The sequence below is a fragment of the Scyliorhinus torazame genome, chromosome 13, assembly GCF_047496885.1.
Source record: "Scyliorhinus torazame isolate Kashiwa2021f chromosome 13, sScyTor2.1, whole genome shotgun sequence".
Lineage (NCBI taxonomy): Eukaryota > Metazoa > Chordata > Chondrichthyes > Carcharhiniformes > Scyliorhinidae > Scyliorhinus > Scyliorhinus torazame.
Window position 1 is genome coordinate 92190778 of NC_092719.1, and position 18205 is coordinate 92208982.

The 18205-nt window shown below is 46.5% G+C and overlaps 1 protein-coding gene across 2 annotated transcripts in view; it reads right to left on the bottom strand.

Moving 5' to 3' along the window:
• dld (deltaD) overlaps nt 1-18205 on the bottom strand; it is a 139390-nt gene that overhangs the window by 5848 nt on the left and 115337 nt on the right. For both annotated transcript variants that reach the window (XM_072471962.1, XM_072471961.1), the window contains one exon: nt 12532-12721. In XM_072471962.1, coding sequence (XP_072328063.1) covers nt 12532-12721 — 190 coding nt within the window. The remainder of the gene's footprint in view (nt 1-12531; nt 12722-18205) is intronic.

Below are 18205 nucleotides of genomic sequence, written 5' to 3' on the forward strand. Positions count from 1 at the left end.
AGGCCGCAAGGGTTTTAGATGAATCATGGAATAGAATCATAGAATCCCTACAGTGCAGGACGGGCCATTCGGCCCATCTCTTCTGCACCAACCCTCCAAAAGAACACTCTACACCCAAGTTCACTGCCCTGTCCGATCCCCGTAACCTAACCTGTACATCCATGGACACCAGGGGGCAATTTAGCATGGCTAATCATCTGACCTGTGCATCTTTGGACTGTAGGAGGTAACCGGATCTGGCACCCAGAGGAAACCCACGCAGACACTGGCATGAAGCCTAAATTTTCAGTTCTGTGCCCCTGGCATAAAGTCCAACTTTTCAAATATGTGTGACAGTCATATAACGTCGATACGTAAGAAAGTAAAGGCAGCGCGGTAGCACAGTGGTTAGCACTATGGCTTCACAGCACCAGGGTCCCAGGTTCGGTTCCCGGCTTGGGTCACTGTGCAGAGTCTGCACATTCTCCCCGGGTTTAAACTAATTTGTCAGGGGGATGGGAAAACGAGCTGTAGTCCAGAAGCCAGTGTTGAGAGTAGTGAGGTACTGAGGAGGGTATCAAGGTCGCAGGAGTGTACCAGCAGGCAGGAAGGTGGGTTGAAGTGTGTCAATTTCAATCCAAGGAGCATCTGGAATAAGGTAGGTGAACTTGAAGCGTGGATTGGTACCTGGGACTACGATGTTGTGGCCATTAGGGAGACATGGTTAGAAACGGGACAGGAATGGTTGTTGGAGGTTCCGGGGTATAGATGTTTCAGTAAGAGTAGGGAAGGTGGTAAAAGAGGTGGAGGAGTAGCACTGTTAATCAAGGATAGTTTAACGGCTGCAGAATGGCAATTCGAGGGGGATCTGCCTACTGAGATAATATGGGCTGAAGTTAGAAATAGGAAAGGAGAAGTCACGTTGTTAGGGGTTTTCTATAGGCCCCCAAATAGTAATAGAGATGTGCAGGAAGAAATTGCAAAACAGATTATGGATAGGTGTGGAGGTCCCAGGGTAGTTGTCATGGATGACTTTAACTTTGCAAATATTGATTGGCACCTCTATAGGTCGAACAGTTCAGATGGGGCAGTTTTTGTACAGCGTGTGCAGGAGGGTTTCCTGACACAAAAAGTGGATAGGCCGACAAGAGGGGGGGGGGGGCCACATTGGATTTGGTACTGGGTAATGAACCGGGTTAAGTGTTAGATTGTTTGTGGGAGAGCACTTTGGAGATAGTGACCACAATTCGGTATCTTTCACTATTGCAGTGGAGAGGGATAGGGCCATACTGCACCATGAGCACCCAAAGCAGAAGATATTCTTTTGCCTCTTCTTACGTGATGTCCCTTGACTTGTTTAGCCAGGACCGAACGTAATACCTCTCAAATTACCTGCAACGCTGGGGTCCTTCAAACATAAACAATATTCCATTAGCTAGCTATCTGAAAACAAATGCTATCAAAATCTATTTGCAGGACCTGCAAATCAAGGATTATCTCACTTTTACGACATTAATCATCTCGCAGTCATACTGCTCTATGCATCTTCACCTAATTTTTAATATTACTGCAAAAAATTTAAACCACGACCATTTCTTACATTCGTCGCATGCATACTTTACACTGATTCTATCCAATTGCATTAGGTTAGTATGGATCCCCTATTATTACTATATTATTGCTTCTGTGTTTTCCAGAAATTGGTCTACACGTTTGCTCCTTTATCTCTGGGGACCTGGAGTACATTTTCACAGAATCACAGATCAATCCAGTGCAGAAAAGGCCCTTCGGCTCATCGAGTCTGAACTTGATGCTTGAAAAACACGATCTGCCTACCTAATCCGATTTGCCCACACTTGGCCCATAGTCTTGAATGCTATGACATGCCAAGTGCTCATCCAGGTACTTTTTAAAGGATGTGAGGCAACCCATGTCAACCACCCTCCCAGGCAGTGCATTCCAGACCGTAACCACCCTATTTCCCTCAAATCCCCCGTAAACCTCCTGCCCCTCACCTTGAATTTGTGTCCCCTCATAACTGACCCTTCAACTAAGGGGAACAGCTACTCCCTATCCACCCTGTCCATGACATTCATAATCTTGTACACCTCGATCAGGTCACCCCTCGGTCTTCAGAATTGCACACAATACTCCAGCTGTGGCCTCACCAAAGTTCTATACAACTCTAACATGACCTTCCTGCTTTTGTTATCCATGCCTCAATTGAAAAAGGCAAATGTCCATATGCCTTTTTCACCTCCCTATTAATCTGCCCTTCTGCCTTCAGAGATCTGTGAACAAACACACCAAGGTCACTTTGTTGCTCAGAACTTCCCAGTGTCAGGCCATTCATTGAATACTTCCTTGTCACATTACTCTTTCTAAAGTGTATCACCTCACACTTTCAGTTAATTTCTATCTGCCACTTTTCTTTTTTAAAATAAATTTTGGGCAGCATAGTAGCACAAGTGGATAGCACTGTGGCTTCACAGCCCCAGGGTCCCCAGGTTCAATTCCCCGCTGGGTCACTAACTGCGGAGTCTGCACTTTCTCAGTGTCTGCGTGGATTTCCTCCGGGTGCTCCGGTTTCCTCCCACAGTCCAAAGACATGCAGGTTAGGTGGATTGGTCATGATAAATTGCCCTTAGTGACCAAAAAGGTTAGGAGGGGGTTATTAGGTTACAGGGATAGGGTGGAAGTGAGGGCTTAAGTGGGTCGGTGCTGACTCGATGGGCCGAATGGCCTCCTTCTGCACTGTATGTACTATGTTCCCAATTCATTTTTGTCAATTAAGGGGCAATTTAGCGCAGCCAATCCACCTACCCTGCACATTATTGGGTTGTGAAGGCGAAACCCACACAAACACAGGGAGAATGTGCAAACTCCACACGGACAGTGATCCAGAGCCAGGATCGAACCTGGGCTGTCGACTCTGAGGCTGGAGTGCTAACCACTGCGCCAGCGTGCTGCCCGTTCTGCCACTTTTCTACCCATTTGACCATCCCGTCAATATCTTTCTGTGCCTTTTTCACCTCCCTATTAATCTGCCCTTCTGCCTTCAGAGATCTGTGAAACAAACAGGGGGCAAGGTTTATAATTGGGGGAGGGGTAATTATGATGCGATTAGGCAAGAATTAGGGAGCATAAGATGGGAACAGAAACTGTCTGGGAAAGGCACAAATGCAAAGTGGAGCTTGTTCAAGGAACAAGTACTGCGTGTCCTTGATTGGTATGTCCCTGTCAGGCAGGGAGGAAATAGCCGTGTGAGGGAACCATGGTTCACAAAAGAGGTATGTAAGGATGAGAAAACAAGGTTCAATTGGGTCGCTTGAGGATTACAAGGTAGCAAGGAATGAGCTAAAAAAAAGGGCTTAGGAGAGCTAGGAGGGGGCATGAGAAGGCCTTGGCGGGTCGGATCAAGGAAAACCCCAAGGCTTTTTACTCTTGTGAGAAATAAAAGAATGACCAGAGGTTAGGGCCGGTCATGGACAGTAGTGGGAATTTGTGCATGGAGTCAGAAGAAATAGGAGAGGCGTTGAATGAATACTTTTCTTCAGTGTTCACCAAGGAGAGGGGCCATAGAACATAGAACATAGAACAATACAGCGCAGTACAGGCCCTTCGGCCCACGATGTTGCACCGAAACAAAAGCCATCTAACCTACACTATGCCATTATCATCCATATGTTTATCCAATAAACTTTTAAATGCCCTCAATGTTGGCGAGTTCACTACTGTAGCAGGTAGGGCATTCCACGGCCTCACTACTCTTTGCGTAAAGAACCTACCTCTGACCTCTGTCCTATATCTATTACCCCTCAGTTTAAAGTTATGTCCCCTCGTGCCAGCCATTTCCATCCGCGGGAGTAGGCTCTCACTGTCCACCCTATCCAACCCCCTGATCATTTTGTATGCCTCTATTAAGTCTCCTCTTAACCTTCTTCTCTCCAACGAAAACAACCTCAAGTCCATCAGCCTTTCCTCATAAGATTTTCCCTCCATGCACAGCCAACATCCTGGTAAATCTCCTCTGCACCCGCTCCATAGCCTCCACGTCCTTCCTATAATGCGGTGACCAGAACTGTACGCAATACTCCAAATGCGGCCGTACCAGAGTTCTGTACAGCTGCAACATGACCTCCCAACTCCGGAACTCAATCCCTCTACCAATAAAGGCCAACACTCCATAGGCCTTCTTCACAACCCTATCAACCTGGGTGGCAACTTTCAGGGATCTATGTACATGGACACCTAGATCCCTCTGCTCATCCACACTTTCAAGAACTTTACCATTAGCCAAATATTCCGCATTCCTGTTATTCCTTCCAAAGTGAATCACCTCACACTTCTCTACATTAAACTCCATTTGCCACCTCTCAGCCCAGCTCTGCAGCTTATCTATATCCCTCTGTAACCTGCTACATCCTTCCACACTATCGACAACACCACCGACTTTAGTATCGTCTGCAAATTTACTCACCCACCCTTCTGCGCCTTCCTCTAGGTCATTGATAAAAATGACAAACAGCAACGGCCCCAGAACAGATCCTTGTGGTACTCCACTTGTGACTGTACTCCAGTCTGAACATTTCCCATCAACCACCACCCTCCGTCTTCTTTCAGCAAGCCAATTTCTGATCCACATCTCTAAATCACCCTCAATCCCCAGCCTCCGTATTTTCTGCAATAGCCTACCGTGGGGAACCTTATCAAACGCTTTGCTGAAATCCATATACACCACATCAACTGCTCTACCCTATTCTACCTGTTCAGTCACCTTCTCAAAGAACTCAATAAGGTTTGTGAGGCATGACCTACCCTTCACAAAGCCATGCTGACTATCCCTGATCATATTATTCCTATCTAGATGATTATAAATCTTGTCTCTTATAATCCCCTCCAAGACTTTACCCACTACAGACGTGAGGCTCACCGGTCTATAGTTGCCGGGGTTGTCTCTGCTCCCCTTTTTGAACAAAGGGACCACATTTGCTGTCCTCCAGTCCTCTGGCACTATTCCTGTAGCCAATGATGACATAAAAATCAAAGCCAAAGGTCCAGCAATCTCTTCCCTGGCCTCCCAGAGAATCCTAGGATAAATCCCATCAGGTCCCAGGGACTTATCTATTTTCAGCCTGTCCAGAATTGCCAACACCTCTTCCATGTTTTTGAGGATGAGAGTGTGATACAGGCGGGTAGGCTGGAGGAGGTAGATGTTCTGAGGAAGGATGTATTAGCAATTTTGAAAAACCGGAGGGTCGACAAGTCCCCTGGGCCAGATGGAATATATCCTAGGATTCTTTGGGAGGCAAGGGATGAGATTGCAGAGCCTTTGGCTTTGATCTTTGGGTCCTCACTGTTCACAGGGATAGTGCCAGAGGACTGGAGAGTGGCGAACGTTGTTCCTCTGTTCAAGAAAGGGAATAGGAATGACCCTGGTAATTATAGGCCAGTTAGTCTTACTTTGATGGTCGGTAAGTTAATGGAAAAGGTCCTGAAGGATAGGATTTATGACCATTTGGAAAGATGCAGCTTAATCTGGGAAAATCAACACGAAAAGATAAGTCTTGCCTCACAAATTTGATTGAATTCTTTGAGGAGGTAACTAAGTGTGTCGGTGAAGGTAGAGCAGTTGATGTCGTATACATGGATTTTAGTAAGGCGTTTGATAAGGTTCCCCATGGTCGGCTCATGAAGAAAGTAAAGAGATGTGGGATAGAGGGAAATTTGGCCAATTGGATAAGTAACTGGCTATCACATAGAAGACAGAGGGTGGTGGTGGATGGAAAATTTTCAGACTGGAGACCAGTTACCAACGGTGTACCACAGGGATCAGTGCTGGGTCCTCTGCTATTTGTGATTTTTTTCAATGACTTGGAGGGGGCTGAAGGGTGTGTCAGTAAATTTTCTGATGACATCAAGATTGGTGGAGTAGTGGATGAGGTGGAGGGCTGTTGTAGGCTGCATAGAGACAATGACAGGATGCAGAGCTGGGCCGGAAAATGGCAGATGGAGTTTAACCCTGATAAGTGCGAGGTGCTTCATTTTGGTAGAAAAAATTTGAATGTGGATTACAGGGTCAATGGCAGGGTTCGGAGGAATGTGGAGGAACAGCGAGATCTTGGGGTTCATGTCCACAGATCTCTGAAGGTTGCTACTCAAGTGGTTAGAGTCGTGAAGCAGGCCTATAGTGTGTTAGCGTTGATTAACAGGGGGCTTGGGTTTAAGAGCCGTGGGGTTATGCTGCAACTGTACATGACCCTGGTGAGACCACATTTGGAGTATTGTGTGCAGTTCTGGTCACCTCACTATAGGAAGGATGTGGAAGCATTGGAAAAGGTGCAAAGAAGATTTTCCAGGATGCTGCCTGGTTCGGAGGATAGGTCTTATGAAGAAAGGTTGAGGGAGCTAGGGCTTTTCTCTTTGGAGGAGAGGAGGATGAGAGGTGACTTAATAGAGATTTATAAGATGATGAGGGGGATAGATAGAGTGGACGTTCAGAGACTATTTCCTCGGGTGGATGTAGCTGTTACAAGGGGGCATAATTATAAGGTTCAGGGTGGGAGATATAGAAGGGATGTCCGAGGTAGGTTCTTTACTCAAAGTGGTTGGCGTGTGGAATGGACTGCCTGCTGTGACGATGAAGTCGGACACATTAGGAACTTTCAAGCGGTTATTGGATAGGCACATGGAAATCAAATGAAATGAAAATGAAATGAAACTCGCTTATTGTCACAAGTAGGCTTCAAATGAAGTTACTGTGAAAAGCTCCTAGTCGCCACATTCCGGCGCCTGTTCGGGGAGGCTGCTGGCCTGCCTTGGTCTGCTTTCAAAGCCAGCGATTTAGCCCTGTGCTAAACCAGAATGACAGGGCGTGAGATAGCTTGATCCTGGTTTCGGACAACGCTCGGCACAACATTGAGGGCCGAAGGGCCTGTTCTGTGCTGTACTATTCTATGTTCATCATGCTTAGCGGAGTTCTGTATAAAAGACAGACACAAAGCGTGGAGTGGGAGGAGGTGTTGTTTCCCTTTTTGTTCTGTTTCCTTTGTTTTGCTTTGTAACTGGTAACTGGAGAGATCCAGAGTAAATTCTGGGAAGCAGGGAGAAAACCAGGGAGCACCCTGGGAAGGTAGGTGATATAAAATCTTACCCCCAGGTTCCAGCAGCCTTCATTTTCAGGAGCAGGAGAGAGCGAGCCAGGGAGCAGCTTGGGAACAGGTAAGTGATAGATATTCGGAGTGATCCGACTGTGTGTTGGGGGGGGGGGGAAGATAACTGAAAAGTGACATCACAGGAAAGCTGTGACCCGATTGGCTGGTAGGGAATCTGTACCAAATTTAAAACTTAAACATTGTTAAACTAATTAAACACAATTAATTAAATACGTATTTAGCATTTAAATTTATAGTAGAAATCTAATGCTAGGAAACATATAGTTAACAGTAACTTTTTAAAAAAAATTATTTTTTAATTTAATTTACTAATTAGTTAACGCAATGTCAATTAGAAGGGTGCAGTGTTCTGACTGCGAGACGGGAGGCTTCCAGCGTCCCAGATGGCTTCATCTGCAGAAGGTGCACCCAACTGGGGCTCCTCACAGACCGCGTGGTTCGGTTGGAGCAGCAATTGGATGCACTTAGGAGCATGCAGGTGGCAGAAAGCGTCATAGTTAGGAGTTATATAGATGTGGTCACACCCAAGGTGCAGGCAGAGAGACGGGTGACCACCAGAAGGGGCAGGCAGTCAGTGCAGGAATCCTCTGTGGTTGTCCCCCTCTCGAACAGGTATACCCCTTGGATACTGTCGGGGGGATAGCCTATCAGGGGAAAACAGCAGCAGCCAGAGAAGTGGCACCCAGGCTGACTCTGATGTTCAGGAGGGACAGTCAAAGCACAGAAGAGCAATAGTCATAGGGGACTCTATAGTCAGGGGCACAGATAGGCACTTTTGTGGATATGAAAGAGTCTCCAGGATGGTATGTTGCCTCCCTGGTGCCAGGGTCCAGGATGTCTCAGAACTGGTAGCAGGCATCCTGAAGGGGGAGGGCAAACAGGCAGAGGTTGTGGTACATATTGGTACAAACGACATAGGCAGGAAGGGGGATAAGGTCCTGCAGCAGGAGTTCAGGGAGCTAGGCAGAAAGTTAAAAGACAGGACTTCGAGGGTTGTAATCTCAGGATTACTCCCTGTGCCATGTGTCAGTGAGGCTAGAAATAGGAAGATAGAGCAGCTAAACACGTGGATAAACAGCTGGTGCAGGAGGGAGAGTTTCAGTTACCTGAGCCACTGGGAGCTGTTCCGGGGCAGGTGTGACCTGTATAAGGAGGACGGGTTGCATCGAAACTGGAGAGGCATAAATATCCTGGCCGCGTGGTGTGCTTGTGTCACACGGGAGGGTTTAAACTAGTATGGCACGGGGGTGGGTACAGGAGCAATAGGTCAGAAGATGAAAAAATTGAGGGACTGGACTCATTGGAATTTAGAAGAATGCGGGGGGGGATCTTATAGAAACATAACATTTTGAAGGGAATTGATAGGATAGATGCGGACAGGTTGTTTCCACAGGCGGGTGAAAGCAGAACTAGGGGGTGTAGCCTCAAAATAAGGGGAAGTAGATTTAGGACTGAGTTTAGGAGGAACTTCTTCACCCAAAGGGTTGTGAATCTATGGAATTCCTTGCCCAGCGAACAGTGAAGCAGTTGAGGCGCCTTCATTAAATTTTTTAAGATAAAGATAGATAGTTTTTTGAAGAATGAAGGGATTAAGGGTTATGGTGTTCGGGCCGGAAAGTGGAGCTGAGTCCACAAAAGATCAGCCATGATCTCATTGAATGACGGAACAGGCTCGAGGGACCAGATGGTCTACTCCTGCTCCTAGTTCTTATGGTAAGAAGTCTTACAACACCAGGTTAAAGTCCAACAGGTTTGTTTCAAACACTAGCTTTCGGAGCACTGCTCCTTCCTCAGGTGAAGAAGGAGCAGTGTTCCGAAAGCCACCAACCCTGGTGTTGTAAGACTTCTTACTGTGTTCTTATGAGAACTAGGAAATAGGACCACTTTGGCTATTAGGAAGAGCAGACAGGGAGATGTTACTGAAAACAGCAGGACTGGTGGCCTGAAGTGCATATGTTTTAATGCAAGAAGTATAACAGGTAAGGCAGATAAACTTAGAGCTTGGATTAGTACTTGGAACTATGATGTTTTTGCCATTACAGAGACCTGGTTGAGGGAAGGACAGGATTGGCAGCTAAACATTCCAGGGTTTAGATGTTTCAGGCGCGATAGAGGGGGATGTAAAAGGGGTGGCGGAGTTGCGCTACTGGTTGGGGAGAATATCACAGCTGTCTCCGGGAGGGCAACGAGGCTATATGGGCAGGGATCAGGAATAAGAAGGGTGCAATCACAATGTTGGGGGTTTACTACAGGCCTCCCAACAGCCAGCGGGAGATAGAGGAGCAGATAGGTAGACAGATTTTGGAAAGGGGTAGAAGCACCAGGGTTGTTGCGATGGGAGACTTTAACTTCCCCAATATTGACTGGGACTCAATAGTGCTAGGGGCTTGGACGGGGCAGAGTTTGTAAGGAGCATCCAGGAGGGCTTCTTAAAACAATATGTAGATAGTCCAACTACTGGACCTGGTATTGGGGAATGAGCCCAGCCAGGTGGTAGAAGTTTCAGTAAGGGAGCATTTTGGGAACAGTGACCTCAATTCAGTAAGTTTAAAGGATAAGAGTGGTCCTAGGGTGAATGTGCTAAATTGGGGGACGACTGATTATAACTATGTTAGGCGGGAACTGAAGAACATAGATTGGGGGCGGGATTTCTGAGGGTAAATCAACATCAGACATGTGGGAGGCTATTAAATGTCAGTTGAAAGGAAATCAGGACCGGCATGTTCCTGTGAGGAAGAATGATAAATAAGGCAAATTTCGGGAACCTTGGAGAACGAGAGCTATTGTAGGCCTCGTCAAAAAGAAAAAGGAGGCATTTGTCAGGGCTAGAATGCTGGGAACAAACAAAGCCTATGTGGAATATAAGGAAAGGAGGAAGTAACTTAAGCAAGGAGTCAGGAGGGCTAAAAGTGTCACGAAAAGTCATTGGCAAATAGGCTTATGGAAAATCCCAAGGCTCTTTACATGCACATGAAAAGCAAGAGGGTAGCCAGGGTAAGGGTTGGCACACGTAAGGACAGGGGAGGGAATCTATGTGTGGAGCAAGAGGAAATGGGTGAGGTACTAAATGACTACTTTGCATCAGTATTCACCAAAGAGAATGAATTGGTGGATGTTGAGTCTGGAGAAGCGTGTGTAGATAGCCTGGGTCACATTGAGATCCAAAAAGACGAAGTATTGGGCGTCTTGAAAAATATTAAGGTGGATAAGTTCCCAGGGCCTGATGGGATCTAACCCAGAATACTGAAGGAGGCAAGAGAGGAAATTGCTGAGGCCTTGACAGAAATCTTTGGATCCTCACTGTCTTCAGGTGATGTCCCGGAGGACTGGAGAATAGCCAATGTTGTTCCTTTGTTTAAGGGTAGCAAGGATAATCCAGGGAACTATTGGCTGGTGAGCCTTACGTCAGTGGTCGGGAAATTACTGGAGAGAATTCTTCGAGACAGGATCTACTCCCATTTGGAAGCAAGTGGACGTATTAGCGAGAGGCAGCGCGGTTTTGTGAAGGGAAGGTCATGTCTCACTAACTGGATAAGGGTTTTTCAAGGAGGTCACTAACTTTAGTTTTTCGAAGAGGTCACAAAGATGATTGATGCAGGTAGGGCAGTGGATGTTGTCTATGTGGACTTCAGTAAGGCCTTTGACAAGGTCCCCCATGGCAGACTGGGACAAAAGGTGAAGTCACACGGGATCAGAGATGAGCTGGTTAGATGGATATAGAACTGGCTAGGTCATAGAAGGCAGAGAGTAGCATTGCAAGGGTGCTTTTCTGATTGGAGGGCTGTGACTGGTGGTGTTCCAGAGGGATCATGCAGAGACCTTTGCTGTCCGTAGTATATATAAATGATTTGATGGAAAATGTAACTGGTCTGATTAGTAAGTTTGCGGATGACATACAGGTTGGTGGAATTGCAGATAGCGATGAGGACCGTCAGAGGATACAGCAGGATTTAGATTGTCTGGAGACTTGGGCGGCGAGATGGCAGATGGAGTTTAATCCGGACAAATGTGAGGTAATGCATTTTGGGAGGTCTAATACAGGAAGGGAATATACAGTGAATGGTAGAACCCTCAAGAGTATTTACAGTCAGAGATATCTTGGTGTACAGGTCCACACGTCACTGAAAGGGGCAACACAGGTGGAGAAGGTAGTTAAGAAGGCATACGGCATGCTTGCCTTCATTGGCCGGGGCATTGAGTATAAGAATTGGCAAGTCATGTTGCAGCTGTATAGAACCTTAGTTAGGCCACACTTGGAGTATAGTGTTCAATTCTGGTCGCCACAGTACCAGAAGGATGTGGAGGCTTTAGAGAGGGTGCAGAAGAGGTTTACCAGGATGTTGCCTGGTATGGAGGGCATTAGCTATGAGGAGCGGTTGAATAAACTCGGTTTGTTCTCACTGGAACAAAGGAGGTTGAGGGGCGACCTAATGGAGGTCTACAAAATTATGAGGGGCATAGACAGAGTGGATAGTCAGACGTTTTCCCATGGTAGAGGGGTCAATTGTATGAAAACCGCTTATTGTCACAAGTAGGCTTCAATGAAGTTACTGTGAAAAGCCCCTAGTCGCCACATTCCCGCGCCAGTTCGGGGAGGCTGGTACAGGAATTGAACCGTGCTGCTGGCCTGCCTTGGTCTTCTTTCAAAGCCTTCTTTCAATTACTAGGGGGCATAGGTTTAAGATGCGAGGGGCAATGTTTAGAGGAGATGTACATGTTAAGTTTTTTTACACAGAGGGTAGTGGGTGCCTGGAACTCGCTGCCGGAGGTGGTGGAAGCAGGGACGATAGTGACATTTAAGGGGCATCTTGACAAATACATGAATAGGATGGGAACAGAGGGATACGGACCCAGGATATGTAGCAGATTTTAGTTTAGACGGGCAGTATGGTCGGCACAGGCTTGGAGGGCCGAAGGGTCTGTTCCTGTGCTGTAATTTTCTTGGTTCAGCATGGTCGGCGCAGGTTTGGAGGGCCAAAGGGCTTGTTCCTGTGCTGTAGAACATAGAACATAGTACTTTTCTTTGTTCTTTGCTCCACAGAGCTAGCATGGTCTTGATGAGCCAAATGGCTTCAGCCTGTGCTGCAAATGACTGTAAAGCATCTTGGGACATCCCAATGTCACCCCATGACAAGTTCTCGCTCTTTCTTCACCAAATGCTAAATGCATTGCTCATGATTCCCCTCATAGGGGTTTATGAGTAATCTTTGACTCTTGCACACACTTCAATTTACTTAAAAACTCATTAGGAATCACTTATTTTTGGAGTTGTGGTTAAATGTACACATTCTAAAATATCCAATGTATTGTGGGCTATGGTTCAATGCTTTGTTCTTCAGTCAAAAGTGCCAAGATTTAGAATTAGCAGCAACATTACCTCTTCCTTCAACTGTTCTTCAGATTTGCCAACCCAAGCAACCTCTGGATGAGTGTATACAACAGATGGGATACAGTTATAATCAATGTGTACAGCTCCTCCAGCCATTCCCTCCACACAGACGATCCCCTCATCTTCAGCCTTGTGAGCCAGCATGGGGCCTGCTATTACATCCCCAATGGCAAAGATACTGTGGAAATTAAGGAACATTTTATGCGATTGTAATTTTGTGTAATAAAGAATCTATTTATAAGCAATTAAATGTTAATATGTGCTAGGGAGATATACAGTAGAGTTTCCCCAAAACGGGACCATTTCAAAATTTGCAGATGACATGAAACTTGGAAATTCAGTGAACAAGGCAGAATATACTAATAGACTACAAGGGGACAAAGATAATGTGGCAGAATGAGATGACACATGACAGATAAAATATAATAGCGAGAGGGGATACATTTTGGTAGAAAGAATGAGGGGACATCATACATAGATAAAAATGGTACAATATTAAAAGGGAGTACAAGAGAAATCTGGAGGTGTTTTGTGCACTGATCAAACACATTGGATCCAGTGACTTTATGAATACAGATCCAGAGTACAAAAGTCAGGAAGTTATAGAACATAGAAAATACAGCACAGAACAGGCCCTTCGGCCCACGATGTTGTGCCGAACCTAGATTAATCATAGATTATCATTGAATTTGCAGTGCAGAAGGAGGCCATTCGGCCCATTGAGTCTGCACCGGCTCTTGGAACGAGCACCCTACCCAAAGTCAACACCTCCACCCGACACTAAGGGCAATTTATCATGGCCAATCCACCTAACCTGTACAACTTTGGACTGTGGGAGGAAACCGGAGCACCCGGAGGAAACCCAAGCAGACACGGGGAGGATGTGCAGACTCCGCACAGACAGTGACCCAAGCCGGAATCGAACCTGGGACCCTGGAGCTGTGAAGCAATTGTGCTATCCACAATGCTACCGTGCTGCCCATAGGAACAAATAAATCTGCACTATATCATTTTACCGTAATCCATGTACCTATCTAATAGCTGCTTGAAGGTCCCTAATGTTTCCGACTCAACTACTTCCACAGGCAGTACATTCCATACCCCCACTACTCTCTGGGTAAAGAACATACCTCTGACATCCCCCTATATCTTCCACCATTCATCTTAAATTTATGTCCCCTTGTAATGGTTTGTTCCACCCGGGGGAAAAGTCTCTTACTGTCTACTCTATCTATTCCCCTGATCATCTTATAAACCTCTATCAAGTCGCCCCTCATCCTTCTCCGTTCTAATGAGAAAAGGCCTAGCACCCTCAACCTTTCTTCGTAAGACCTACTCTCCATTCCAGGCAACATCCTGGTAAATCTCCTTTGCACCTTTTCCAAAGCTTCCACATCCTTCCTAAAATGAGGCGACCAGAACTGTACACAGTACTCCAAATGTGGCCTTACCAAAGTTTTATACAGCTGCATCATCACCTCACGGCTCTTAAATTCAATCCCTCTGTTAATGAACGCTAGCACACCATAGGCCTTCTTCACAGCTCTATCCACTTGAGTGGCAATTTTCAAAGATGTATGAACATAGACCCCAAGATCTCGCTGCTTCTCCACATTGCCAAGAACTCTACAGTTAACCCTGTATTCCGCATTCATATTTGTCCTTCCAAAATGGACAACCTCACACTTTTCAGGGTTAAACTCCATCTGCCACTTCTCAGCCCAGCTCTGCATCCTATCTATGTCTTTGCAGCCGAGAACAGCCCTCCTCACTATCTACAACTCCACCAATCTTCGTATCGTCTGCAAATTTACTGACCCACCCTTCAACTCCCTCATCCAAGTCATTAATGAAAATGACAAACAGCAGAGGACCCAGAACTGATCCCTGCGGTACGCCACTGGTAACTGGGATCCAGGCTGAATATTTGCCATCCACCACTGCTCTCTGACTTCTATCGGTTAGCCAGTTCGTTATCCAACTGGCCAAATTTCCCACTATCCCATGCCTCCTTACTTTCTGCAGAAGTCTACCATGGGGAACCTTATCAAATGCCTTACTAAAATCCATGTACACTACATCCACTGCTTTACCTTCATCCACATGCTTGGTCTCCTCCTCAAAGAATTCAATAAGACTTGTAAGGCAAGACCTACACCTCACAAATCCGTGCTGACTATCCCTAATCAAGCAGTGCCTTTCCAGATGCTCAGAAATCCTATCCTTCAGTACCCTTTCCATGACTTTGCCTACCACCGAAGTAAGACTAACTGGCCTGTAATTCCCAGGGTTATCCCTAGTCCCTTTTTTGAACAGGGGCACGACATTCACCACTCTCCAATCCCCTGGTACCACCGCTGTTGACAGTGAGGATGAAAAGATCATTGCCAACGGCTCTGCAATTTCAGCTCTTGCTTCCCATAGTATCCTTGGATATATCCAGTCAGGCCCGGAGGACTTGTCTATCCTCAAGTTTTTCAAAATGCCCAACCCATCTTCCTAACAAGCATTTCCTCGAGCTTACCAGTCCGTTTCACACTGTCCTCTCCAACAATATGGCCCCTCTCATTTGTAAATATAGAAGAAAAGTACTCGCTCAAGACCTCTCCTATCTCTTCAGACTCAATACACAATCTCCCGCTACTGTCCTTAATCGGACCTACCCTCGCTCTAGTCATTCTCATATTTCTCACATGTGTAAAAGACCTTGGGGTTTTCCTTGATCCTACCTGCCAAAGATTGTTCATGCCCTCTCTTAGCTCTCCTAATCCCTTTCTTCAGTTCCCTCCTGGCTAGCTTGTATCCCTCCAATGCCCTGTCTGAACCTTCTTTCCTCAGCCTTACATAAGTCTCCTTTTTCCTCTTAACAAGACATTCAACCTCTCTTGTCAACCATGGTTCCCTCACTCGACCATCAAACCAGTAAACAGGTGGATGAGGGTAAAGCAGTTGATGTGGTGTATATGGATTTCAGTAAAGCGTTTGATAAGGTTCCCCATGGTAGGCTACTGAAGAAAATATGGAGGCATGGGATTCAGGGCGATTTAGCAGTTTGGATCAGAAATTGGCTAGCTGGAAGACAAAGGGTGGTGGTTGATGGGAAATGTTCAGACTGGACTCCAGTTACTAGTGGTGTACCAAAAGGATCTGTTTTGGGGCCACTGCTGTTTGTCATTTTTATAAATGACCTGGAGGAGGGCGTAGAAGGATGGGTGAGTAAATTTGCAGATGACACTAAGTCGGTGGAGTTGTGGACAGTGCAGAAGGATGTTACAAGTTACAGAGGGACATAGATAAGCTGCAGCGCTGTGCTGAGAGGTGGCAAATGGAGTTTAATGCAGAAAAGTGAGAGGTAATTCATTTTGGAAGGAATAACAGGAAGACAGAGTACTGGGCTAATGGTAAGATTCTTGGCAGTGTGGATGAGCAGAGAGATCTCGGTGTCCATGTACATAGATCCCTGAAAGTTGCCACTCAGGTTGAGAGGGTTGTTCAGAAGGCATACGGTGTGTTAGCATTTATTGGTAGAGGGATTGAGTTTAGGAGCCATGAGGTCATGTTGCAGTCTCTGTCAGGGAGAGAACCTGAGAACATCTAAGACACTCAGAAGGTGAGAAGGTAAGTAAGTGATTTTTACTCATTTTTACTTTTATACCTTTTTCGAATTGTGTGTGTCGGGGGAAACTGAATGACATCACAGAAAAGCTGTGGCCTGAGTGGCTGGTTGGGAATCTACACTAAATTTAAAAAATTAAGCATTGGTAACTAATTAAACATAATTACTTAATTATAATTTACAGGGATATCTAAGCCAGAGATCGGAGAGTACTATATTTAGCTTTCGCATTTCTATTAGAAATCTAGTGCTAGGAAACAGATAGTTAACAGTAACTTTGACAGTTGTTTCAAAATATTTTTTTAAAAATAAATAAATTTAAATTTTAATTAATTGACGCAGTGTCAGTTAGAGGGGTGCAGTGCTCGGACTGTGAGAGGTGGCAGGTTCGGGAGGCTTCTAGTGTCCCGGATGGCTTCATCTGCAGAAAGTGCACCCAACTGGAGCTCCTCACAGACCGCATGGTTCGGCTGGAGCAGCAATTGGATGCACTTAGGAGCATGCAGGTGGCGGAAAGCGTCATAGATCGCAGTTATGTAAATGTGGTCACACCCAAGGTGCAGGCAGAGAAATGGGTGACCACCAGAAAGGGCAGGCAGTCAGTGTAGGAATCCCCTGTGGTTGTCCCCCTCTCGAACAGATACTGTCGGGGGGGATAGTTTATCAGGGGAAAACAGCAGCAGCCAGAGCAATGGCACCACTGCTGGCTCTGATGTTCAGAAGGGAGGGTCAAAGCGCAGAAGAGGAACAGTAATAGGGGACTCTATAGTCAGGGGCACAGATAGGCGCTTCTGTGGACGTGAAAGAGACTCCAGGATGGTATGTTGCCTCCCTGGTGCCAGGGTCCAGGATGTCTCCGAACGGGTAGAGGGCATCCTGAAGGGGGAGGGCAAACAGGCAGAGGTTCGATTCCCAGCTGGGTCACTGTCTGTGCGGAGTCTGCACGTTCTCCCCGTGTGTGCGTGGGTTTCCTCTGGGTGCTCCGGTTTCCTCCCACAGTCCAAAGATGTGCAGGTTAGGTGGATTGGCTGTGATAAATTGCCCTTAGTGTCCAAAATTGCCCTTCGCGTTGGTTGAGTGGGGTTACTGGGTTATGGGGATAGGGTGGTGTGGGCTTGGGTGGGGTGCTCTTTCCAAGAGCCGGTGCAGGCTCGATGGGCCGAATGGCCTCCTTCTGCACTGTAAATTCTATGATTACCTATGAGTTCTATGATTACATATTGGTACTAACGACATAGGCAGGAAGGGGCATGAGGTCCTGCAGCAGGAGTTCAGGGAGCTAGGCAGAAAGTTAAAAGACAGGACCTCGAGGGTTGTAATCTCGGGATTACTCCCTGTGCCATGTGCCAGTGAGGCTAGAAATAGGAAGATAGAGAAGCTAAACACGTGGCTAAACAGCTGGTGTAGGAGGGAGGGTTTCCATTATCTGGACCACTGGGAGCTCTTCCGGGGCAGGTGTGACCTGCATAAGAAGGACGGGTTGCATCTAAACCGGAGAGGCATAAATATGCTGGCCGCGAGGTTTGCTAGTGTCACACGGGAGGATTTAAACTAGTATGGCAGGTGGGTGGGCACGGGAGCAATAGGTCAGAAGGTGAGAGCATTGAGAGAGAACTAGGGAATAGGGACAGTGTGGCTCTGAGGCAGAGCAGACAGGGAGAAGTTGCTGAACACAGCGGGTCTGGTGGCCTGAAGTGCATATGTTTTAATGCAAGAAGTATTACGGGTAAGGCAGATGAACTTAGAGCTTGGATTAGTACTTGGAACTATGATGTTGTTGCCATTACAGAGACCTGGTTGAGGGAAGGGCAGGATTGGCAGCTAAACGTTCAAAATTTAGGTGTTTCAGGCGGGATAGAGGGGGATGTAAAAGGGGAGGCGGAGTTGCGCTACTGGTTCGGGAGAATATCACAGCTGTACTGCGAGAGGACACCTCAGAGGGCAGTGAGGCTATATGGGTAGAGATCAGGAATAAGAAGGGTGCAGTCACAATGTTGGGGGTTTACTACAGGCAGCCAGCGGGAGATAGAGGAGCAGATAGGTAGG